Genomic DNA, 25969 nt, shown 5'->3' on the forward strand with positions numbered 1-25969 from the left:
GCAGGACTTACCTCGAGCTTATTCTTTCCCCAGGACTAACTTGAGTGCTTTAGAAATCCAGATAAACTCTTAGCAAGTTGATGCCCTCAAGGTCAATAGAGAACGTCTAATTCAATGCCCTCACTTTCCAGATAAGGACATAGAGGCCCAGAGAAATTAAGTGACTTGACCAAAATTGTCCAGTTAAGTGTGACAGGGACACTGCTTCTCTGTCATAGGATGGTGTAAACAGGTCCAAGGATGGACACACCAAGCCCCTCTACCTGAGAATGTGGAACTGTGACCCTCCTTTACTTCCAAAAGGGCTCCCTCTAGGGTAGAGGCTGGTTTCCTTCCCTCTAGCAAGGTGGAGGCCGTTGGGGGTTCTACCAAAGCTTCTCTTTCTAGCCTTTGCACTCTCTTGGATAACTGTAATTGAGTTCTGACTATTAGATTTACTGAGAGCTCCGCTGGTGAGGAGAAGGAAGAAGGGAGAAGCTCAGCCTGGAACTGAAATCCTTCCAGCAAACCACTCGCCCTCTCTGCTGTGGCCACTCCTGCCCCGGTGGCCCTCCTCCTGCACAGCTGAGCGCCGTGCGTACCCCCCGGTGCAATGCCATGGGATGCTGACTTCCAGTGGGGTTTGGGCGATGCTCTCAGCAAAGACATCAACAGTGTATGGGGTCACTCTGCTTTCCCAGGCTGGAGGTTCCCAAGCAATGGAAAAGCGGCTCCCTTTGCATTGTTCTCTCAAACCCTTGCTCCTCAGAAGTGTGATTCCTGGGCCAGTGGATTAGCATGCACTGGGAGCTAGTTAGAAATGAGGACTCTCAGGTCCTCCCCCTACTATTCCCGATCTATTGAGTTGGCACCGGCACTTTGACAAGGCTCCTGGGCGATTCCCAGCAACGGTGCTGGAGAGCTGTGCTGTGTGAGGTTGCTTTTTCCCAGAGCCACACTCCTATATCATTGGACCAAGGACATGTCATGCAGCAATTTCCCCCACCTCAAGTGTAGCCAGAAAGCATTGCAGCCCTGCTTGCTTCTCCCAAACCTTCAAAAAGATGTTAGGACCAGAAGATTAAATAGTAAAGCTCTTTGCTTTACAGGACAAATACCCAGTCTTCTCAAGAAAGGAGTCAGATATCAGTACTGAAAGAGTAAAGTGGTCTGAGGCTCACGCTTCTGGGTAGTGAGACCTCAAAGCGCCCCCTGCCCCTCCAAGGCCCTGCTGCGATATAAGGGTGTCTGGTATCTGATGCTGCTCAGAGGGTTCTGAGTGAGTTACCAAGTCAACTCACATTCATCAATCCCACATTATTAAAGGGCAGATAGTTGGGCAATGCATTTTAGACATTCTTAAAACAAATGTATGGAAGAAAGTCCTGGCACACAAATGTCATGTAGAAAGTTAACTTACGTGCAACAACCCTTCCCTCCCCAGCAGTACCAGAAACGTGAGATTGCCTGGCATCCCCACACCTTGTACAATGTTGCAGATGAGGTGACCTGCCCCTGCCTTCATGCCCCTTCCCCAGCCCAACTAAGGATTTTTGGTGGCTGATAGAACACACAGGAGGCAAGAAAATGATTTTTTAAGATTTTTTGAATTGTTTTTAAAGAAACTGCATACATCATCAGAGACAAACAATAATTTAAATACCATGCAGTTTCTGTATGTACAAAACCTAGGCCATAGAGATCCAGTTTAATTTGTATTCTATTTACATTGTCTTCCTCACACAGCCGTCGTCTGTTAAATTTGAACACGAGAGAGCTCTCCTATACAAAGAAAAACTATGTACAGACACCTGGGAAGCAAGTGGAAAAAGCAACCGGTTTGGGGATTAACAGACAAATGGGAGGAAGGACTCATTTAAGGTGACCTCGGCACACTGGCTGTGCGCAGGGGGAGCCGGGCGGCCATTCACCGAAGCACACTCCACGGTTGTCATTCAGCAAATAGAGATACACGTTCATAAGCGGGAGAAAAATAAACTTGGAGGTTTCACCACATCTACCGTCACACTGTTTGGTTTCTCTAATCTGATATAAAGGCTAAAGTTTCACGTTTTCCAGGGCTTTGGGGGTCTTGGGAGGGAACAGCGCAATTTCGAAAGAGCACAGAGGCCGACCGATGGCACTGGTCTGTCACAGAGGCAACGGGGGGCTGGGCAGTGTCTTGTTTCAAAGGAAACATTTTGATCTGAGAAATACCACATTTTTCCTTTCATGCTAATCCAAATGACAAGAGGCTCAGCTGGAAATTTATACACAGGAAATAAAACTTTACTTGAAAACACAGCTTTTTCAGAAAAGGAACGCATTGTAAACCAGGTAGGCCATCCTCCCTGCCCCATAATTAATGTCAATTTGTCATCGTGGAAAGTAACACACATTTTTCAATTGTCATAATAGTGTGGCAAAAAAGGAATTTGGATAGATTTCTGTAAAGACCTCAAGATATCAGGAAAGGAAAGAGACAGCTGAGGTGCCATCTGGGGTCCACTGAGGCTGCTGAGCCACTTACAGTGGGTCTGAAATCACCCACCTCTGTGGTGGGAGCTCTCAGTGGCATGGAGGGTGCACCCCTAACCCTGCAAGTGACTTCTGGAGAATGGCACTCTGCAGGAAGACGAGTAGAGCATGTGTTCAACTTCTTCCATGAACAAAGGGGACTGCAAGAGTAGGGCACTTTGGGCGGAAAACCTGGACTACCAGCTGGCTGGCTCCACAGAAATTGGTTTGGGCCTCAAGTCCCCTGGAATCCTAAAGGCCCAAGAACCCAGGCGAGCAGAGAAGCCACTGGCCTTGGTTGGAGGAGCCCTGGTCATGGAATGAGTTCCCACTGGACTGGCTCCTGGGCCAGGGGAGGGCCTGACCCTGCCGCCAGGGCACTGAGAGCCACTGGAAGCACAGCTGCCAGGAAGAGGAAGCTTGGACTCAGCTCCCAGCAAGGCAGGCACCTCCGCCTCGAATAGGTGCCTGCCATAGAGAAGTCAAATGAAAGAGCCCTACATCTTTCGTCATATCATTTGCACATTCAGACGTCAGCAAGCCTTTTGGGAAGACAGTGCTTACAGCCACACTGAAGTCCTGACCACACACATTTTCCCTGAAGGTACTTCTACCCATGTCAGTAACTATTCAGATTCAGCATTCAAAGAAAAAAAAGGGTCTAGTGATGGCATCCTCCTGGGACGGGGGGCAGCGTGCTTGCTCCAGGTGCTGCGAGCAAAGCATATGCAGCTTTGCAGCGGCTGGTAGGCAGTGCCTGGAGAACTGCCCGGAGCTCCCTGCAAATACACACAGCTCTGGGTAATGCTGGCCACGAGAGCCGGGAATGCCTGCAGAAAGTGAGTGGCCTCACTGATGGCGTGCATCCCAAGAGTAACCTGCGTCCCACACAGTTGGTGGTGGGGACTGGTTAACTCTTTGTTGTGAAGGCCCAGCTGGCATCTTTCTAAATCCTGGGCATGTGTGGTGGAGAGCGACCCATTCCCTGGAAAGATCATGGTAACTCTGAGACCACTGCAGGTGGCCAGGCAGAGCCTGGTGACGGAGGCCCTGCAAGTGCCCAGGAGGGAAACAGAACTGCTGCAATGGGCCCCAGGGAGACGGCCGTTAGGGTTTGGGACTTGTTCTCTCTCTCCCTGCACATGCTGCCCTCAGTTAACAGGGCATGCTTTCCTGTGGTCCCAAGTGAGGAGAACAGTTAGGGATATGTCTCCAATCACCCTCACCAGCCTTATGAGGGCAAGGAAGGGTTCTCTGTGGATAAATATGAGCAGGGAGGCACAGCACAAGGCAGGCATGGCTGGTGTTGGCATGATGCTGGCCTGTGCCACGCCCTGGGGCTTTCCCATAGAGACTCTTCAGTGCAAAGACAGGAGACAAGAAGGCCATCAAGTGGTTCTGGGGTACCAATCAGCCCATCAGTGACTGGGACACCGGTCTTTCAGGCATGGTTTCTGGCCTGCAGGCACTGGTTCTACACTCAGAAGCCATTAACTCCCAGCCATACAGTCACCAGCGCTGGGACGTACCGAGAAAACGACACCTCAGCCAAGCAGTTTCTCACGGCAGCCTTCAGCCTTCGTGCCCTCAATATGGTCCTTTTGCTCACGAGCATGATACTATAGGCACACCTTAGTGATGGCTGTTCGTGTGCATTAAGATCATCTGTAACATTGGACTTTGAATACAATGGGTCAGTTCACTTGAACTGAGCAGATGGCGACTTTCCCCTTCCAAATCAGAGCTCCCTGGAAGGCAGCTTGCCTCTGTCTGAGGGGACAGAATAGGCATTCAGTGTCAGCCTCGCATGCCTGGAACACAAGCACTCTTAGGACTGACCATCAACCACAGACTCCCCCTGGGAAAAGGGCTCTTCCCTTTTGCTCGCTGCATGGAGGGTGGCCAGAGGGAGAAAGGTCAGTGCAACTGAGCCAGTGCTCCCTCTCAGCATCCTCCTCCTATGGGGATCCCAAACCAGAAGCCATGCCTGCAGCCAGTGTGTTTGGCCGGGTCTAGAAGGCCGACCAGATCATTTGCCTTGTGAAGTCCTTCCCAGGCCACACCCACCACCTTGGCTTTCTTTGGACTTAGGTGACAGATACTTTTGAGGAAGAGGTTCCCTGGAGCCCAAGTGAATACAGAGCTGGCCGGGCTTGGCTGGAGAGGACTGGGGCTGCTCCGAGGGCCGGAGAGTCTTCGCTGAGGCGCCGCAGGTGCTGGCAGCCCTGCCGGCGATGGGTCCAGTCTGGGGTCTGCGGTGGTGCCAGCAGCTCTGACCGTGGAGCAGTAACCATGGTGCTTTCACAAACAGAATCCTGATTGTGTTTCCTTTTATTTTTCTTCTTCTTTTTAAAAAAGGCAGTTCAGAAGATTTACATCGTGATGGGGAAGTGAATAAATACCAGCACTTATGGTTCTTATAAATTTATGTTTTGAAGACAGCATAGCACTCAAGAGGACTTTGACTGTTAAGGTCGGTGAAACCTAGGAAAACAAATACTTAAATAAAGACCAAGCATCTGTCAAAGGTGCTCGGTTTCCCAGTTCAAGCTTTCCATCCTCAGAGTCCTTGTTTCTGACAGCGAGAGGGAATTTTAAATCTCTCTCTACCACAGGCATATGCCCACAGAGCTGCTCGGGCACCCGAGACCCAGTGAATTCACCTTCAGGTTTGGAATAGTTTCATCTGGACACCTAGGGACTAATCCGGTGGCCCTGGTGCCCTCAGCCCAGACTCGGCAGCCAGGTGCAGAACTCAACCCCGTGTCTCAAGTCCAGGCACCATTTCTCCAAAGATTCCCCAAAGGAGAGTGTCACCAGGATTGTCAATGGCTCTGCCACTGACTAGCCAAGTGACCTTACATAAGCCTGCCAACCGCTGTGTTCAGTTTTCCCAAGCGTCATCACACAGGGCCTCCTGGGAGGCCGGCATGGAATCCCAGAGGCGAGCTAGGTTTGGCCTCTGCTGACTGGCTGTACTTTGCCACTGATGTTTTCTCCTCAGCTTCAGTTCTTGTAGAAACACTTAGGCTTTCTTCCAAAGGGGGCTTTTGGCTGGGCCTTTAATGCCCCTTCCCCTGCTTTCAGTAACCACAGTGGGGACCTAATGCTGACCTTTCTGCACCTCCCCTTCACTGCACCCACCACACGGCCTGTAATCCTGGAGCAGACAGGTAGTTTGGAAGTAAATGTTACAATTTGAGGGGAAAACCCACAATTGATACTAACCTTGTTAGATGTCTACTCAATTCGTGAACTTCCATCTCAGTGCTTTTAAACTCATTGAGCTCCTTTCGAATGGCAGCCTGGAACAAGAGAGGCCGTGAGTTTGCAGAGGAGGCAGATGGGAAGGAGTTCACTTTTAGTTTCATTTCTAACAATTTTTTTTTTTTTTATCTTTGACAAAGCCATACAAAATGGATTCTTTCATTGGGAGAAAAAAATTACCTGAGATATCCTTTAGAACCTACTGAGATTCCCTATACCCTTGAATTTACATTGCAAATGATTATGGAATTCTGTCTGGCGTCCAGAGTGCGTGCACACCGGCCCCACACTCCTGGGCTCCTGGGCACGAAGTTCAGTGCCAACCTCTCATCTTCCTTAGGCACACCGTCTTAACTCGTCCCAGCCACAGCAATGCTTCCCATGGATATTTCTGGAAGGGGTGGATGACCCGCCCACCCTACTCCCCGGTTTCCTTTGATTTATAAGGTCTCCATTCGTTCACAGCTTTCTTGGTGCTGAGATGATATTTTTTACACTATGGTGGGTATATGGGATGTTTTGAATAACTGTAGTATATTCTGAGATAAACCAGAATAACCTCGCCCTTAGAGCACTGCCCACTGATCCGGCTGGGCAACCGACAGGGAAGAGACAGGTGAGGAGGGTCTGGAGTACAAGGGTGCCTGGGGTCAGAGGAAACCTCGCACCTCAGGGTCTGCAACACATGCCCTTTCGTAGAGCTCTTTCTGAGGCTGATATTTGCTTTGATGGGAATATCACAGCAGTGAGAGTTTGAGGGCGGAAGTCTTTAGGTAGCATCGGATGGGCTCCCCTCAGGGAAGGAGGGCACACTAGTGTTTAAGTGCCAGGTTATGAGCTTCCAGAAGGCACCGGCTCTCATCCTTCCCTCCCCAGCAGCTCCGGGTTGCCCACCTAACAGCGCCTCAGAGGTTGGGCATGTGCGTGTGGAGTTGCCTTGCACTTCCCCTTGGCACCTGTGACACCCTGTCCTCGGTAAGCAGGCACTCTGCAGGGCAAGTGTGAGCAAGACAAGGAGGGCTGGGGCCTCTGCTGCTGGCACAACAGATGCAGCCGCCTGTGGCTGGTTCTGTCTGTGCCAGCACCCGGGGTCGCGCATCAGGAATTCCTGTACGAGGGGAGCTGCGTTTAAGGCGAGGGCGGAGCTTCCCCCTCATCGGGATCTGTGGGTGGCCAGGCCCGGAGGTGTCTGCCTCGGGCCACGTCAGTTTCCCTCCAACTGCAGCTTCCCTCCTCTGTCCCAGTGAAGAAGCCACTGGCTCCGAGGAGTGTGAGGCCAAGAAGGCAGGACCTTCCGGGGAAGATGCAGTGTACCCCAGAGCTGCCCTGATGTCACATGTACAGTGGACATAGTCATTATTTTAGACTTTTTTTTAAAAAGGTTCTCAGCTCACCAGTTCCCGCTGGTGACTGGACTAGAACCACCAAGGAGGACCAACCAGAGCTTCATGTTAACACACTTTGAATGGACAGGTGAGAATGACTTGTCATCTGCACCCCTGCATTTCTTATAAAACAAACTCAAGTTCAGATTATTGTTATTCTTTCTGTTTTCCAAATCGATGAGGGCTTAGTGTAGTGGGGCGTGTTTTGCTATCTGTGATTCGTGTCCTGTTTTTGCCATTAGGTTACAAAAACTGCAGGCACAGTGCCTTGGTCCCTTCTGGTTCTGTGAGTCCCCACTAGGTGCCGAGGACAGTGTCCTCCACACGGAGGTCCGTGGTGAGTGTGGAGTCTCGTGTCCCTGAACCGCCCTGTGCCGCCCCTGTGCTATTCCTTTCTCTGGGCACAGTGTCCCACGCTGCCTCTCCTCTGTAAAGCAGCCCAGTATCACTGTCCACTTTGTTCCTTCTCCAGAACAGTGAAGAACCAATGCAGTGACCCCTGCAGATTATCTGGAGCCCAGGGGAAAGGTGCTGGGGACATGGGACTCTCAGCTTGCCCAGCGGGCACTGAGTGCTCCATTACCGGGACCGTGATGGTGGCTTTGCTGTTGGTTGCAGTACAGCATCCCAGGCAGCAAGAGAGAAATCCAGTATAGGGGCAAAACCAAGGTGTGGAGACCTGCTGCCCCCCTCCTGCCCCCTCTGCTTACTTTGTCAGCGGCGGTGAGGCGGGTCCATGGCTTGTCCGCCCTGCGGTCATAGTCCTGAGCATCTGCCACCTCTACGTAGTCGCTGAAGCGGATGAGGATCTTTCTTTCCCGAAGTTCTTCCACTGTGGGCCTTTGGCTGAGCTGCAGGAGGAAGAGAGTTGGACACAGTCAACCCGAGAAGTTTAGATCCATCTGTGAATTTATAGGTGCTGCAGTAAGGCTCAGAGAGGCAACTGACACATCACACGGAGAGGGGGCACAGGGCCGGGTGGAGACCCAAGGCTCCTGATTCCTGCACCCAGGACTTTTCTAGAACTGAGAGAGAATGAGACACACACACACACACACACACACACACACACAGTGACAGAGAGAGAGAGAGAGAGAGAGTTTTATTATTCCTTGAGCTGCTCCAGGCCCAGCCAGGTGGACAGCCTGGCTGTCTCTTTCTTAGGTACACAGTAGTATCTCCATCTTTACAAGCAGCTGTCCCTCTGTGGGTGTGGGTATCTGCTGAGGATTTTTCCACACCTGTCCTGCTTCTGGCATCAGGTGACAGGAACCTTACACAAAGGTTTTGTCTTACTTTGGATTTGCGAGTCCATATCCGTGTGTCAAATTTAGTGCTCTCTGAAAGATGGGTTTGCAAATCATTTTATAGATGTGTTTTAGACACAAAACAGTGTCCATGCAGGCTCCGGGGAATTGCCGGAGTGGGAATGTGGAGACTGCTCCTCAAGGAGTCCAAATGAGAGGTCGGGCCACCGAGGCAGAGCCAGGCTATGTTTATGCCAAAGAAGCCTTGGGGTGGGCCTTTGGATGGGTCTGCAGCGAGGGAACGAAGCACGTAAAAAGAGAACTTGTATTTATCCATCTCCTGATGTCTCTCACTAGCCCCCTTTTTTGTACGTTAACAATGTAAGGCTGATGTTTCTATTCTCTCCTCCAGTCACTGGGTGGGTTTCTTCTGGAGCAACATAGTTGCCCTCTCTTCAGGATGCTGTCAATTCACGTGCGATTGGTATTATTTAAAAGCAATTCATGTTTAACCAATATTATTTACAAGTAATTTTTCCTCCAAGCCTTAGACTGTATTTAATTCTATTAAGATGTGGTCAGATAGAATCTTACCACAAAGGCAGATAAAACAGACACACACAAGGGAGTCCAACCACCCTGCCTGCTTCACCCTTCCCATGCAGTTGCCACACCTCCGCCGGTGCCAGTAGGCTCCAACCTGCTGCCCACTGGCCTACACCAAGGAGCATGACCAGGTGCTTGCCTAGCAGGTATTAACTAGGATGGTGATATGTTTTGTGAAGCTGCAGACAGGACCAAGGCAGCTGGCACTGCGCTTTTGGCCAGTGGTGGGAAGATGTGGGGATCAGAGGCCTCTGGGGCCATGGCAGGACTCACATGCCTGGACCGCATGTGGCTCTCCTCACAGTGGCTTTGGTCTGTCCTGAGGCAGCCCTGGTTTTCGTGGAGGCACATTCAGCATCAGTGCCAGCCCATTGCAGGAAACCATAGGCCACCCAGGCTCTACGGCCGGGGTTGTTGTAAATAGAAATGGAGGTCCGGCCTGACTCAAAAATGTGAGTGTGGGGAGCTTTGGTTTTACTGTTCAAGTACATAAAGCCAGTTAATGTTTACCATATTTACTCCAGATAAAGAAGGATTCCCACTCAAAATCCCCAGTTTGTGCTGCTTAGGACTACCAAGGTTTACCCCAGGGTGTTGGACGAAAGGAATTATTTTCGAAGTGTGCCATGACACAAGAAAGTTGTAAGCGTGAGGTTTGTAGTTTATATTTCTGGAAATCATGACCTGGGTTTTACTAATAGCCTGTCGATGGCAGAGTCTGGAGTGAACGGAAAACTGTCAGCTCTGAAGGCCAGGGACTATTTTTCATGCCTGAATCCCATGGGACCTTAGACATGAGTTCCCCAAGTCAATGACCCACTTCACCCCCCTGCTGGGGGAGGGGGTGAGGAGGGGCCCCACTTCTGCGGGGAGAGGCCCAGGTGGTGTGTGGGCCACTGGGACCCCATGGGAGCATGGGTTCCTGCCCCGGCCACGTGGGGTGCAGGAGATGTCCTTTTACCTTGTGACTGGTTGCAGCCATCGGGGCATGAGAACCCGAGGCCCTTCCTCAGATGTTGAGGAAGTGATCTGTGTGGCCAAAGTTGATTTTCTAGGGGTGGTGGACCGGAAGAAGAGGCAGAGAGCAGGGGTTGGTAGCACTATGTATCAATCTATGGCAGCAGTAATATCACTGGCAAGCAAATACTCAACAAAAGAATAATTGAGACCCAAATTTCAATATTAATATAACCTGACCCAAGTGGATTTCTTTCTTTCCTTCCTCCCTCTCTCCCTTCCTTCCTCATCTTTTCCCATTTATCTACCCATTTAGCTAGCTAGCATTATTTTTTTAGAAGGGGAAGCAGGCCTCTATTAAAAGACAAAACATAATTTTTAGGAGAATATCAGTTTTGCTGAAGAAAATGACTGGTCTGCGGCTGTCAGCACCAGCGACTGGGTTCCACCTTTCTCACCAGTGCATTGAGATTAAATGGAACTGGACGGAGGAAGTCCTTGGGCGGAGGGTAAGTTACTGAAAGGCAGCCACCATCACTGGCATCTGGTCTCGGTGTGACAAAGGCCCTCGAGAAAAAGAACTGGCCCGGAGCCAGGAGGTGGTGGGCTCCCTACCTGCTGACAGGCTCACAGCTCTGTCCACAAAAAGAGAAGTGAGAGCTTCTTCTAGTCTCTCCCTTAGAACAGTGACCGACCCGCCCCCCACCAACTCAAGCTCATTATTTCTAACTTGCCAAGCCAGTCCCGGGGAGGGAAATGCTGAAATTACAAGGCAGTGTTCCTGGCAGGAGGACGGGCAGGAAACCCAGAGGAGGGGAGGTGTTTATCGTGCCTTGCCGACCTGCCGAACCGATGAGCTTGCTGAGCTGCCTGTCCCCAGTGCAGCCCACCCCGGGGAGACGGGTGTGGGGTGGCACCCTCCTCCCTGCCGAGTTATGCAATTTGTCAAGTTTTTCTCAACAAAATTATATACTCTCTTAAAGAGATAAGAATTAGATGGATGTTTAAGTATTTCCCTTATACTAATTTTTAGAAACTCTAAAGTTTGGGAGAATTTTCAGGTCCCAGCAATCAACTCCAATGGACTTAATGAAAACTGGATTTAAACATTTTTCTGAATGTGTGGACCTTTCTGTACTAGAAATGAGCCTCTTTTTGATACCACAGTCATTTCATGGTCACACTTAGAACAAGTTAATGCATCTCCCTCCCCCACATCCTCCTCACTCCTCAGTCTCCAGGCAAAGGGTGACCCATGTCCAAAGACTGGGTGGCCTTAAGGATTTAAAGACTCAGACTGTGACTGGGGTGAGGGCCTCTGGGTGAACAGAGGTCACGAAGCTCTTGTTCTGCTTCCCACCATGGGGATCCTGGCCTGTCATTGGCCTTTCAGGAGCTTGTTTATTCTACTTTCAATTGGGATGGCATCTGGCTTGCCACCAGAAGTCTGGGATGCTCTAAGAGTATGAGAAGCACAAGTCACCACCTTAATAATTGGTATGATATTTTAGGATCTTTGAATTTCTGCCTTTGTGCAATATTTCTATGGAGAGAAATCCATGAATAAACTGTTAAAATTAATTTTAATGGGACTCTTAACTGTCTGAGATTTGAGAATCTTTCTCTCAAGATGACCACTGGGGAAGGTGGATTCAAACCCCTCTCATTAGATAGAACATAGTATTATAGCTTGTGTGTCGTCACTTAACCTGTCAACATCATCCAGGAAGAGCCTCAAATAAAAGTGCTGTGAACAAGGGCACTCGGGTAGAATCCAGTCCATTTGGGCCTGCAGGGCATCACCAAGCTGTCTATTTTGGGCATTAAAAATATATAAAAATTCTAGTTTTATGACTTTTTTCCTAAGTGCTTTTCAGATATCTTCATAATATTTATCAGTACTTTAGGATGTTTCCTAATTCAATACTCCAAATTGGATTTAGCATAATGGAGTCTAACAGTTCTTAGCTAATAGGTAGGGAACAGTCTCAGGGGAGGCAAGGGAAATTCATATGTTCCCAAGGTCACAGCAAATAACCGTGTTATATTTGTGCTACCAATTTTGACAATGAGTTTCCAGTTGCTTGATGGGGTAACAGTAGATTTTAAAAAATAAAATGTTCACTGTAATTGCAAATTTAATGCACTTGACATCAAGTTGCTTGGGGGCCGGTGAGTGTCACAAAGTCATGCAACACAGAATGTCACCAGATAAAAGGACTGAAGGTCATGCAGCTGAGTGGGCCACGGTCCCCTGGAGAGGTCCTGGAGAGCCAGGCAGCTGCACGCTCTGACAGCGAGGTGGGGGAGCACGCGCGCCGCCTGCAAGGGGACGGGCAGCTGCGAGGCCACTGCGGCCAGCAGGGCACACAGGCGTGGAAAGCACCCCCACCTCCTGTCCCAGCTCTTGGTGGAGAACTTTCTCACCTTTCGAGTTAGCCTCCTCTTGATCTCTCTTTTCTCCTCTTGTTCCTCTTGTTCATTCCGAGCTGAAAGAAACATGGAAGACGCTTTTGATTCTGTAAACAGTGTTGCACACAGAGCATATCTGAACCTGTGCAGCTCTGGGCCAAGCACCTCGCAATGTAAAAAGGGGAAGAGAAGGCTTCTGTCTTGGGCCAGACTTCGGCCTGTGGGGACACTTTCCAAACTTCCTACATTATTTCCAAGTGGTGGTGTGCAGGCTGTCTTACTTTGTTTTCTTTCTGTCACATGGGTTTCAAGTCTCTGAGGCAGAAATGCTGGGTGAGGTATGGCTTACAAGGCAAGGGGGGAGGTCCCAAATGAGGTGGGGAAGTGGGGGTGTTAGCCATGACATGGGTATTTGGGGGGAGGCAAGGCACCCTTCTTTGGAAGCCTCACAGTCTCACAGTGACTGCAGGGGCTCCTTGTGACGTGGCCCTTGTGTCTGGTGCACTGTTCGGAGTAGAACCCAAGGCTGGCCCCACAGGGTGCCTGTCACCTGTGGGGACACAGTGAGGTCCAGCCAATGCCAAATGTGAGCCTGGCTGCACAGAAAGGAATTTCAAAGTGCTCACCTTTCGAAAGCCCTGATCCCATGAATTCTTTGAATCTTCCAAGGAGTCCACTGAGCACGTGTGAGGCCAGAAAGTAGGATACAATTGCCTGCATTTAGACTTTAACGAGTGTCTCAGACGAGGAGAGTCCAGAGCCTAAATGTCTCCAGCTTAATATGTGGGGTGACTTACTTATCAGACGTTTAGAGCTGCAGGTTAGAGGGTCTGGGGAAGGGAGCAGAGATGCGCAGGGCAGAGAACTCGGGCTTGTTTTTCCCTTCCAGCTAACCGAATGACCTGGGTACGTCAGTTGCCTTCCGGGCCTTGGAATGGAAGTGTGGCTATACACATAACGCCTAAAATCACAGAAGTCAAAGAATGTCTCTGGTTCTCCCCCACCAGATTTAGAACGGCGTGAGTGAAAGACAGCCGCTTCAAGCTGGTGTTGGCGCAGGGCACACTAGGAGTGCCCGGGCACGCATTCTCTCCTTGTGAAATCACTAGTGTTAAACTATGTTTCGATAGCTAAACGTTTCGTGTCAGCGCACACTTGCCATTCTGTTGTCTGAGCACAGGGCAGATCTTTGAAAGAGGGAAGCTGCTGTGCACGGAAGCGGGGTCCCAGCCTGCCCCTCCTCGCCAGCCCTGACAGCGGCCACCACAACCACCGCCAACGCCCACCGCAGGTGGCTGTAGCTCCTCCTGGAAGGAAGACGGCAGTTCAGAGCAGAACTCAGGCCCTTGGGCGACACTACAGAGGCATGATCTGGCTGCCTGTGGGGATGAGCATCTTGTCTGGGGCAGCACCAGAGAAGCCCATGGCCTGCTGTGGGCCGAGGTCACCAGAGGTCCCCACTGTGCCCTGCCCACAGGGCCCCAAACCACCCATGTGGAAGCTCCTCCCTTTGGGTTTAAAGATCCTATCTCCCTCTCAGAATTCCTTTAAAAATGCAAATTTCTCTTAGATAAAAACCCATTAAACTAGTCAGCCATTGATATCTTAATATGAACTAATCTATCAGCGATAAATAAGATGGGAGGCAGGCAGCCAGACCCAGAAGAAACGGAGAGCCAGACAGCCACATCTGCAGGTGGGAGGGCGGGAGGAGGGAGGTCCAGTCTGGAAGAGGGGGGTGCCTAGGAGGCAGCTTGAGGTGCTTGGTTACAATGTACAAACTCACAGAATGTTAGGGCCACTTAGTGTACCCCTCTTAGTTTGTAAATGAGGATGTGAAAGCCCAGGGGGTTAAGTGGCTGCTCACACCACACATAGCTAATTAGTTAGACAAACAGCCCACCTCCTTTTTTCTCACGAGGAGACATGCCTCTTCCCCCTGCCAAAGTCTGCTCAGAGCTGGCCCTCCTCCTCCTCATTCCTGGGTACTGGCCTCAGACTCCCGTCAGGGATTCCTCGCCCTATAGGCTTCTTCCCATGCCACAAATGGCATTCTGTGACAGAGCATGGGACCATCATCTCCTGTCTGCATTTCTTAGGCCCTTCTCAGGGGTGGGGCCCCAAGGCCACCTATGGAATCTATACCTTTAGTTCAAAGCCATTTACAAACCCAGGGTATATTTTCTCAGGCCAATGGAACCAAGACAACCCTAGTGGGCAAGTGGGAAGAGAGGCCAGGGGAGGCCATGATGTCATCACCGCTGCCGCCATCAGAGTGTGCTCAGTGTGTGCTTAGACGTGTGCACTGCCTCCCGGGCTGCTGAACAAAGAGAGTCCTGTCCGCAGGGCTGGGCAGGGCGGGGCTGGGAGTGGGATCTGGAGGCCAGCCGCAGAGCCCGTCGTCTCTGTGCACCTTCTCCAGAGGCCTGGGCAGGGCGGCGTTGCACAGGACTGAGAGCTCAGAAAGTAAGTTTTAGAACAATGTGCTTCAGGGTGCTTTCTTAGCCCACTAAAAATTTCTTCTATCACAATCAGATTGGGGAAATAGAAAAACATATTTAGGAAAACAATGTTCCGGAATACAGAGAAGAAATGAGAACCAAGAGGAAAAATGAGGTTTTTTTTTTTTCTGAAAAGATTTGGAACTATGAAATGATCAAGCTGGATCTGCTCAAGCATTTCTTGAATTTGCAGCTATTTGAACAGGACAAGAAGGAAGAGGAAAGAGAAGGAAAAGTGGAAACAATCTTTTAAGCCTCTTCAGTCTCCTGAATTTAAGACACTCGGGCTTACTTAACTGTCTCTAAGATTTGAGCATTTTCTGGATGGAAATAAAACCCAATGCAAGTGTCAGCTCGTGGTCTCCCAGGGGCTGGGGAAGTGGGGTGGGCTGGGGATTTGATCCTCTCTCTTTCCAAAACCCATACCTTTGCTGGGAGGAGAACTGTTTCTGAAACCTGAACAATCTCCTGGAAGTTTTTAGCTTCCCCTTGAAGGAAGCTTATTTACCTGATTTGTGATTTTAGGAATAAAGGGACACTTTCTCTTTTTCTTTCTCTCTAGCAACGGAGAGTTTATCATAGATCAGGTATCAGGTTGGGGCAGAAAGGGAGACATCACACAGGTTAAGTGCTTCCTTGATCATGGAAATCATCTGAAAAAGTTCTGTTTTATAGCATATTGAGTTTAGAAGCTTCAATAAACATCCCTTGGTTAAAAATATATACATAAGCTCCTGGAATCCTAGAAAACGCATGAGGTGCACTCGAGCCTGAGGAAGACCAACCCTAAAAACACCACCCACCGAGAGAGAGGGGATAGTGGCCTGCCTGGCGCAGGGAGGCGGGGTGTTGGCGAAGGCAAACACCACACAGGTGGGTGCTCTGGAGGGGCTTCCCGCCCACACACCTCCCACCATAGCCTTCCCAGGGGAAATTCAACAGCTGAACCTCAGTAACCTTCCATGCCGATCAGGTCACAAGACCACAGTGAAGAAGGGCAGACCAGTAAAATCTAGAACAGTTTCGCTGAAGTTTGGTCTAAGTGGAAATACCCACGCACTGCAAACCGAGGTTTTCACATGATGGGAAAGTGTGCGCGTGCTCAGGCACACGTGCATAGCACAGCGTTTCTGTGAATTTCTGCAGAACATCTACTTTTCTTTTCTGGAGAGAAATTGGAGGGGATGTGCATATGGGAAGAGAGCGTCATGAGTTAAACTAAAAATATTATTTGTTGACCATCCCGAGGAAAGTGTCGGTGAGAGTGGTCATCATGCCAGAGCAGAGTGCCAGCAGAGGTTTTGTTTTTTAAGTATTCAGTATCTACCACCAAACTGAGGCATACAGGTGTCCATGAGATGCTTGATTTCTTTTAGTATTTCATATACAAACAGGGGTGGGCAACAGTAGTTTACAGTTGTTAAGTGAAATGGTTTATTCTTGTATTATTATTTATTAATTCTTGTATTATTTATTTGTATTACAACTGTAAACCTGCTTCTGCCAACCCCTGTATATTTTAAGCACCATCTGGATTTGCTGTACATTTTCAAATATCTCTGTCCTAAACCGAACAAGGGCCTCATTTGTTTGTTTCTGTCCTCTGCGACAGTGAGTTTTTCTTGAGTGAGAGCTTAGTCAGGCACACCAGAAGCCAGCTGAGAGATGAACATAAAGCACTTGGAAATGCTTTCCTAGACTTTAACTTGAGCGTTCAGAGGGAGAGGGATCCGATCACCAGTGGCCAGCTACAATGGAAAGTGACGTGTTCTAGCCCCAGGTTTCAAACGGCCACCTGCCTTATCTTTGCTTCTAATGTAGTATTGGCAGCTTTCAAGCCAATTCTGGATTAAAGGCAGTGCTAACTCTCCTCAAAATCATGTAATAATAAGTTCTTTTACAACAAATTTTCATCTTCTCTCTGACTTCACAGCCCACTATAGAAAAGGTGCTTGGACAGCCTGTAGCTTCGAAAGAGCTGGGTGGATGAGAATCTGCCCTCTCTATGGGGAGCTGGTCTGGGAGGTTCTGACACATGGGGACGAAGCCTCAGCCATCAGACGTTCTCAGTCATTACCGCACAGGCACAAGGGACAGACCTTGTGGCCTACATTAAATCATAGTGAGAGCCACCACAAACACATCAGGAATTGCCATGGGCTTAGTCACTTACGTTTCAAAATGTTCCTCTGCTCCAATTCCTCTGCAGTCGGCCTCTGGCTCAGCCGCCTGCGGAAAAAATCCAGGAAAAGTTTCTGGACCATATCATATCCTCCTTGGGTCATTAATCCCTCTGGCCCTTGTAGATACAGGAGATGGAGTCAGCAGCTGGAGTTCTCGTTCCATCCTGGGCTCTGAAAGACTGACTTTGGCCACTGACGCCTCCTCAGTTCCTCAATTTCAACTCCAGGAAAGGCAAGGCACCTCACGTCATGCCCCGCAGAGCTGACCCTCCTCTTTCCTCCCTGCAGGCCCCTCCCCAGCCCTCTCCTCCAGTGCCTCCAGGCAAGTGGACTTCTCTTCACAGAAGTCCCTTTCTTTCCTTGTGGCCTCTTCACTTGGGGACCTTGGCCTCTGCCTCTCTCTCCCCACCCTGAGGCTAGAGCTCACTTCCTGCCTTGTCTGTGCAGACCCAGTTAGAACAGAAAGAGGCCCGTGGCCCCAAGGAGGAGCAAGAAGCTTGTCTGTCTGCAAAGAACAATAGCTGCTCTTCTTGTCCTCACCCATCACCACTCAGCCTTGTTAGACATGGAATGACAAATGAACAGGAACAGAAGTGACACTTCTGTTGCCGGGCACGGCATGTAATTTAGCTGTAACAAGTGAAACACAGCAAGGACATGAACTTGCTATGATGCAACAGCAGGGGGGTGGGGACAGACACTGGGCAGGCACCACACAGTGACAAGAAAGTCACCAGTGAATGGCCAGGTCACCAGAGGGGAGAACTGTGAGCTTGTATGGCAGCAGTGTGAGGCTCCAGGAACAGTCAGCGCAAACACAGTGGGCCCCGGCATTCGAGGGGCATTCGCAGTTTTGAAGCTCTTGGAAATTATGTAACAACCCTGCAATTACTCAGCACTCTGCATCACCCACTGGGATGAGGTGTGTCAGCTCATTGAGGGTGGAGTCTGAGGCTTCTTGAAGTCTTCCAGTGGGACCCATGCGGTGGAAAGGAGCACTCTCCCCGAGTAGAGAGTCTGGCCTCTCCCCAAGGGTTGGCTACTAGTGTCTGTAGTTGGCAAGATTCTTACATCATGGAATCTGAAGAAAGACCCAGATGTAAGTGTAAACATTTTCAATTCAATCTTGTTGTCACTTTTTATTGCACTGGGCCCGAAAACAATATGCTCTGCGATCCCCCGATACCGTTGCATAGGCTGTAGATGACTAGGAATGGGTTTCAGTGCCAGAGAAAGAATTTTTGGTCCACACCCTGGAAACTGCTAGAAATTGTATTCCAAAGTATTTTACATTTATAGCTGCCCATTTGGAAATTCACCATATTGGAGGTTCTAAATTTGGACTCAGCAGTGTTGAAGTCCTTCCTAAACTAGCCTTCTCCTACCGTAGGAGGGAGCTTGAGATCACACAACTGAGCAAACTGGCATCATAGGTCTGGAATGCAGCCACTGACTCCACTTAGAATGAGCTTCCTATGGGCTCTACCTCATCTTTCAGTGTATTTTCCCCAAGAATACTTATTTCTTTTATAGGGATGTGCAGCTACCTTTATGAGACCATTTCGTAAAACCCAGGTGTTAAATGAAACTAGGGTTTTGGGGACAATATGTTTTGAACAAGCCCTCTGGATTCAAGGTGGAGAGTGCATATTGGAAGGTCGGCCAGTGTTTTGGAGTCTTGTGCCCAGAAATGTCTGCAGAATATGCCCGCTGGCTTGTCCCGAGCAGCCCACCGTTTCAGTATTGGATACGTGTGCCTGGTTCTGTCTGCTTTGTGTTTTTCTTATGGGTTATGTCCGGAGGGGACAAAACAATGAGGGACTCTACTATAACCAGACAAAGTTCTGTTATTAACTAGGCAGGCTTTTGGTCAAACACACATAGTTTCTGATGAAACCCACCTTTAGTTATGTTTCATCTCTCTTGAAAGGGTCTGAGAACCTCAAGGCTAATAATCATAGCTACAAAATGCAGCTAAGCCCACTGGAACGGCATGTGCTGTAATTAGTTGTTTTGACTCTGAAAATAAATTCGGTAGGAAAATGGTACTGTGGCACTGTAATGACAAAGCACTGAACAGCACAGGAGTTATGGGGTCTGAGTTCTAGTTCTGGCTCTGCTCTGAGCCTATTTTCCTAAGACAAAGTATTTGACCCTGCCTGGCCTATGTTCTTTTTTTTCTGCAAATAATAAATAGTAATTTAATAAGCTAATGCTGATTTAATGCCTAAAATGTGTGGGCATGCTTCTAAGAACTGTATGTATGCTAATTCACTTCATCTTCACAGTAGCCCTTTGAGGTAGTATGTACTATCATTTCCATCATATAAATGAGGAAACTGAGGAAGTTGCATACCTTAACCCCACCCCCAATGGGGCCACAAAGCTAGCACATGACAGAGCTAGGACTTAAATCCAGGTATTCTGTCTCTGTAGTCTGAATACTCTTAACCAGTGTATTTAGCTTCCTATTGCTGCTATAAGAAATGAGCACAAATCTAGTGGCTTACAATAACACAAACGTATTATCTTACAGCCCTAGTGGTCAGAAGTCCAATGTATTTCATTGGGCTGAAACTGCAAGTTAATAGGAGTGTGTTTCTTTTGGAAGAAGGGGACAATCTGTTCCCTTGCTTTTTTCCACTTCAAGAGGCTTGCTGCATTCCCCGTGCCTTTTCAAAACCAGCCATGTTACACCTTCAACCTCCCTCTGCCTTAGACCCTCCTCCCTACTCTTAGAAGGACCCTTGCAATTACACTGGGCTCACCTGGGTAATACAGAATAATCTCAGATCCTTAACTTAATCCAGCTGAAAACTCACTTTTGCCATCGGAGGTTACATGTTCATCCGTTTGAGGATTACGACATGGACATCTTTTAGGGGGCTGATATTCTGACTACCACAACCATCATACCTTACCAGTCAGAAGTTGCAAGCTGACGTCTGCTGGGTTGGATTTGACTTTAAGTTCTCCTTGGCATGCTCAGATGTTACAATTTCCCACCCAAATGCCTTTAGATAGGGTGTGTGCGCTCCCAAGAGCCCAGTCCCCAGCACTCACTCAGATAATACGTGCGTGCACAGTGACATCTGTCCTGTTCTTCCTTTCCAATCATTCCGGGCCCGTGTGGGCTTTTCAGTTTGAGAGCCCTGGATGAGATCACCACATCTTAAGGATCCTAACTTTTGTTTTCCTTCTCCTATCCACCAGTCTACCCAACATCTACTAAGAGCCCTACTGAGGACTGGGCACCAACACTTCTTAAGGACCTCTCAGCTTAGAGGTGTATAACAGTGATTAAAATTTGCATGTTAAAATTTGATCCATAATTTTCAGGAGCTGAACTCTAATAAAATGTCCTCAAAACGATAAGTCAGCTGGAGATGATTTAGACTTTCATGGCAGTTCAGAAGGCACTACAGATTCTTGCAACATCTCAGTTTGGCCCTCCGAGGGTCCACCAGATCTGTACATGTGTGGTAGTGGAGCTGAGCGCACGGCAAAACTGTGAAGGAGATAATGTTGGAGTTCTGTCTCTACTCTGCCTTCTGGACCCTTCCCTTCTCATGTCCCTGGAATTATGTCATCAGTCCTCCTCTATCTCATTCCCACCCAGACCTGTTCTTAAAAGCAAATGCTATGTACTCAGCCATATCCAACTGTAAATTTGTTCTTTCATTTCACAAATCATTTGAGTGCCAGCTCTGGGTTAGGTTCTGTGTTAGACGCTGGGGCACAGTGATGAGCAAACACAGATCAAGGTCCTGTCCTTCTGGAACTTAAAGACTGGAAGGGGCTGGGGAGACAGTCAATAATCACACAGTCACAGAACTAACTATAAGATGTGACTATAGTAAGGGCTTCCATGGTGAGTCACCTGGGGCAGTGATACTGGGATCTGACCAAGTTAGGTCACCAGAAAAAGCTTCCCAGAGGAAATGACACCGTGCCCTGATTGCAAGGACGGAGGAGGCCAGGTTGTTGGAATGGAGAGAATAAGGCGAAGAAGGATGGTGGGAAACAGGGCAGGGGCCAGGCCATGAGGCCCATGTAGGCTGTGCCCAGGAATTTTCTTTTTAGTGTATCTTACTGATTATGCTATTACAGCTTCCCCCTCTTCATGCTCCCTCCGCAACCCCTGCACCCCCCAACTCTCCAGCATTCCCCTCCCCTAGTTCATGTCCATGGGTTGTACATGAAGTTCTTTGAATTCTCTGTTCCCTATAACATTTTTAACTTCTCCCCATCTATTTTATGCCTACCAATTATTCCCTGTACCTTTCCCCTCCTTTCCTCCCTTCCCCCTCCCCACTGAAAACCCTCTATGTGACGTTCATTTCTCTGGTTCTGTTCCTGTTCTAGCTGTTTGCTTACTTTTTGTTTTCATTGATTTTATTTTTTTTAGGTTCAGTTGTTGATAGTTGTGAGTTTGTTGTCATTTTACTGTTCATAGTTTTTGATCTTATTCAATTTCTTAGATAAGTCCCTTTAGCATTTCGTATAATAAAGGCTTGATAATGATGAACTCCTTGAACTTGACCTTATCTAGGAAGCACTTTATCTGCCCTTCCATTCTAAGTGATAGCTTTGCTGGGTAGAGTAATCTTGGATGTGGGTCCTTCCTTGCCTTTCATGACTTTGAATACTTCTTTCCAGCCCTTTCTTCCCTGAAAGGTTTCTTTTGAGAAATTAGCTGATAGCCTTATGGGTACTCCTTTGTAGGTAACTACTTCTTTTTCTCTTGCTGCTTTTAAGATTCTCTCCTTATCTTTAATCTTGGCTAACTTAATGATGATGTGCCTTGGTGTGTTCCTCTTTGGGTCCAATTTCTTTGAGACTCTCTGGGCTCCCTGGATGTCCTGGAAGTCTATTTCCTTTGCTAGATTGGGAAGTTTTCCTTCATTATTTGTTCAAATGAGTTTGCAACTTCTTGCTCTTGTTCTCCTCCTTATGATTCAGATATTGGAATGTTTAAAGTAGTTCCAGAAGTTCCTAAGCCTTTTCTCATTTTTTTGAATTCTTATTTCTTCATTGTGTTCCGGTTGGATGTTTATTTCTTCCTTTTGTTTCAAATCGTTGATTTGAGTCCCAGTTTCCTTCCCTTCACTGTTGGTTCCCTGAATATTTTGCTTTATTTCACTTTGGGTAGCCTTCATTTGTTGCTTCATTTTGTGACCGAGCTCAATCAATTCTGTGAGCATTCTGGTTACCAGGGCTTTAAACTCTCCATTAGATAGACTGGCTACCTCCTCATTGTTTAGTTCTCTTTCTGGAGTTTTGCTCATTTGGGCCATATTTCTTTGCCTTGGCTGTTATGTTATCAGGGGGAGGGGCCTTAGGTATTCACCAGGGGGCAGGGCAACCCACTTGGCTACATTGTGGTGCTGTCTGTGGGGGAGAAGTCGGAGAGGGAACAATGCAGCTCACTTGCTCTGGTCTAGCCCCATTTTCCAATGAACACTCTGGTGTGAGACTGAGAGTTTCTCCCGCTGTGGCAACCCCAGTCTGGCAACCCCTGCTGTAACTGACAGCTAGCTTTGAGTCTTAGTTTCTTGTTCAGCCAGTCCTGCCTTGCTCACACAGTCTGCTGCCTTGCCTCAGGTCCTCTCAGCCAGCCATGCCCACAGGGTCTGCTGCTTCACTGGGAGTCTTCTCTGCCCACGCAGCTGCATGTCTCCCTCCTACTGGTCTGGTGGAATGTTTCTTTAATTGCTTGGTTGTCAGAGTTCCACACAGTTTGATTTTCTGGCACTTCTGGTTGTTTATTGTTTTTAGATTGGTTGTTATCCTTCCTTTGGTTGTGCAAGGAAGCGAAGGGTTTCTACCTATGCCTCCATCTTGGCTGGAACTCCCAGATTTCAATTTTTAAAAATTGGTGAGTGGAGGCTTGTGCTCAGGATTTTGATCTTTTCTCGAGGAAGAATGAGAAGCCACTGAAGAGTTTAAATTTTAGGGTGGGTAAAGACAGGAGCAAATGGACATTTTAGATTTATAAGAGATCACATTGATTGTTGTGAAAAGAATGGACTGGCAGAGGCAAGAGGACATTTGAGGCCTCAGAGGGCTATTTTCACACCTGGTAGTGATGGACATGGCTAGGTTATGGTGGCAGGCATGCAAGTTCTTAGGAAGCCAAGGTGACACACTATGGAGACATAGCATATATGTACAGGGTGGGAAGAAGGGGGTATTTAGGAGATCTCTTAGGTTTCATAACTTATACAACGGGATAAAGAGTGATGCCATTTATTGTGATGGGGGAGGCTAGAAGGGAACCTGGGCATTTGGGGAAGAACAGGGGAAGGGTAGAAGAAAACTGTGAGTTTGAGCATGGGTCTGTTGAATCAGAATGCATTTGTGATTATCACAGGGGAAATGTCCAGTAGGCAGCTGGATCTTTTGGGCCCAGTGGGCAGAAGGCCTAGGCTAGTGATAGAAATTTGTGACTAGTCTGCAATAGAGATAATATTTGAAGCTGAAAGTATGGAGAGAACATAAAATGAGAAGAAGAGGGGGTTTAGGATGGAGCCCTTATAGAATTCCAATATTTAATGCTAAGACTAAGGAAGACAAACCTGCCTGGGAGTTAGGAGAGAGACAGAACACGGAGGCAGGATAAAACCTGGGTTGTTTTCATGTTCACACCATGAAGGCTGCCCCATCTTTGTGGAAGCGAAGTAAGAAGCTAGGCATGGTCAATAGAGTGCTGCGTGCTGTGTGCTGCTCGAAGGTCCGATGAGGCCTGAGAAAATGCCTGCTGGGTTTAGCACCAGGAAGGCTACTAGCAATCTCAGCTAGAGCTCTATCAGGGGATGGAGGAGATAGACACCAGGCTACAGTGGGTTGAGAACAGCAGAGGTGAGGCAAAGGACGTAATACGGAGACTCTTCCATGAAGCCTGACTTTGATGGGCCGAGAAAGCTGGAATTGAAGGAGGCTGTAGCAAAGTTTATATTTTTTAATGGGAGAAGACTGAACACATTTAATGGAAAAATCCAGATTAAGTTGTGGTGGTGAGGGTGAGAAACTAAATAGATAAGGAGGGAGAAGTCTCAACTGATAGTGCAGAAGTCCTGAGAAGGCAGGAGGGGCTGGGACCCAAGGGACAGAGAAGGTCTTACCTTTCATCTGGAGAACAGACAGCTCTTTGCTGTGACAGGGGACGATGGAGAGAGGTGCTGTATGTAGGTCTGTGTGTTTGGGTATTGGAATTAATAAAGGGGTTCCCAGTTGATGGCTCTTACTCTTTCAAGAGTAAGACTATAATAAAGATGACTTCTGTTAGTTGAAAATATTACCTTTCTTTGAGAGATGTGTCTTTGAAGACAGCCAAATTCACAAACCAGAGGGATAAAGCTCTAGCTCAGAATTCAAACCATCAGAACTTTAGGGGAACGCCCAGGCAGCCTGCCATCGTCACCAAGTAAAGTAGCTGTGTGCTTGGTTCCTGTAATGTCTACCTTGTGCAGAAGTGTTGCTTCATAGAAAGCTGAATAACAGCATAATTACTATATTAACAAAATGATAGCTTTATAATTTCAAGGAGCCAAAACTCCAAGAATAAGAGTAGAGATGCCTTCTGAATGTATCATATCTCTTACTCCTACCTTGCTAATAGATTTACGTAATTGTATCTGATTTTGGCTAACATTAAATAAAAAATCTTTTTTCCTGCCTATATATTTAGACATGACCATTTATATGCTCAGTGGCTAGGGAAACCTTTTTGGGAATAAAACATTTATATAAAATGAATCCAAGATATTTATATGAAATGACTCCAAAAGTAAACATTTAATATGCTTTCAAGTGATATATTTAAAAAGCTTTTCTATTACATATGTGACCCCGGTTTATAAGATATCTCTGAGGAGCTCAAATGATTTGTTCTTTACCATGGACCACAGCTAAATGATTTCCATTTACTATGAACTGAAAAAATCACTGAGGTTCTATTTAAATGCCACACGCTATCAATCACTATACATGAACCTTCTATTTTCTTTCAACATTTAAGAATGGATCTTTTTATCAATCTTAACAACTGATATCTACATCAGTAACCACAAATAAACAAACAAACCAACTCTTTTCTTTTTTATAAACAAACACACCTCCAAACAAATAGCACTTCAGTTTTGGCCTCGGAAAAAAGAAGAATGCAAGAGAACAAAGTGGCAAGATGCTTTAAATATGCAAAGCAGAAGAGCACTGTCTTTGTGCCTTATAGCTTCTCCCCAGAGAAGTGACTGAACGCTTGTAGGTTTTGCTCGTCTGACTCATGGAGGCCAGCAAGGGTTCGTTTTGCTGCATGGTGCTGATGAACCTTCTGCAGGCTTTAGAACACGTCACAGTTAGCGTTAGCATTTACAACTGCTTATTGTTTTGAGAGCTCTGATTTTAAAGTTTGAATCTCTGAGGCTATATTGGCATTTCATGAAAAATAAAAGCAGAATTAAGTAAGGTTTTCTGCATCTCAGCCCTGAAGGAGGTAACTGCCTTTCAGACAGATGGAAAGAGAAAATCCAAAGGTACTCATGGACAATGATGGAAAAGAAGGTGTTGTCTCCTAAGGCAGGAGGAAGTGGGATTTCCGACAGAGCCCGAAGTGGGAAATGCAAGTGCACATGGCAGGGGAGAGGCGCTCAATTTTCTCCCCTCCACCTCCTTCAGAATTTTCCTGAAAACCTGTCTGGTCCATGAAAACTGGGGCGTTTCTGTCTGGCCTTTGTCTTCACTATATCATTGGTTCCTACAAGACCATGGAGAACATAATAGGCACTCATTTAGTAATTATTTAATCCAGATCCTACCAGTTCTAATGCCGCACATGCTCTTTGGATATCAGCAACAAGCACGACTTCAGGCAGCACCCAGACTCGGGTGACTCCAAATTCTGTACCCCCGGTCAT

The 25969-nt window shown here is 47.8% G+C and overlaps 1 protein-coding gene across 6 annotated transcripts in view; it reads right to left on the minus strand.

Annotated features, from left to right (window-relative positions):
- Positions 1-1576: 1576 nt before the first annotated feature.
- Positions 1577-25969, minus strand: part of PHACTR1 (phosphatase and actin regulator 1) — a 297087-nt gene continuing 272694 nt past the window's right edge. For all 6 annotated transcript variants that reach the window (XM_036026498.1, XM_036026497.1, XM_036026496.1 and 3 more), the window contains 5 exons: positions 17045-17100; positions 12386-12447; positions 7859-7999; positions 5725-5801; positions 1577-4980 (listed from right to left, as the gene is read on the minus strand). In XM_036026498.1, the coding sequence (XP_035882391.1) occupies positions 4965-4980; positions 5725-5801; positions 7859-7999; positions 12386-12447; positions 17045-17100 (352 nt within the window). In that variant the 3' untranslated portion in view covers positions 1577-4964. The remainder of the gene's footprint in view (positions 4981-5724; positions 5802-7858; positions 8000-12385; positions 12448-17044; positions 17101-25969) is intronic.

The sequence above is a fragment of the Phyllostomus discolor genome, chromosome 5, assembly GCF_004126475.2.
Source record: "Phyllostomus discolor isolate MPI-MPIP mPhyDis1 chromosome 5, mPhyDis1.pri.v3, whole genome shotgun sequence".
NCBI classification, from domain to species: Eukaryota; Metazoa; Chordata; class Mammalia; order Chiroptera; family Phyllostomidae; genus Phyllostomus; species Phyllostomus discolor.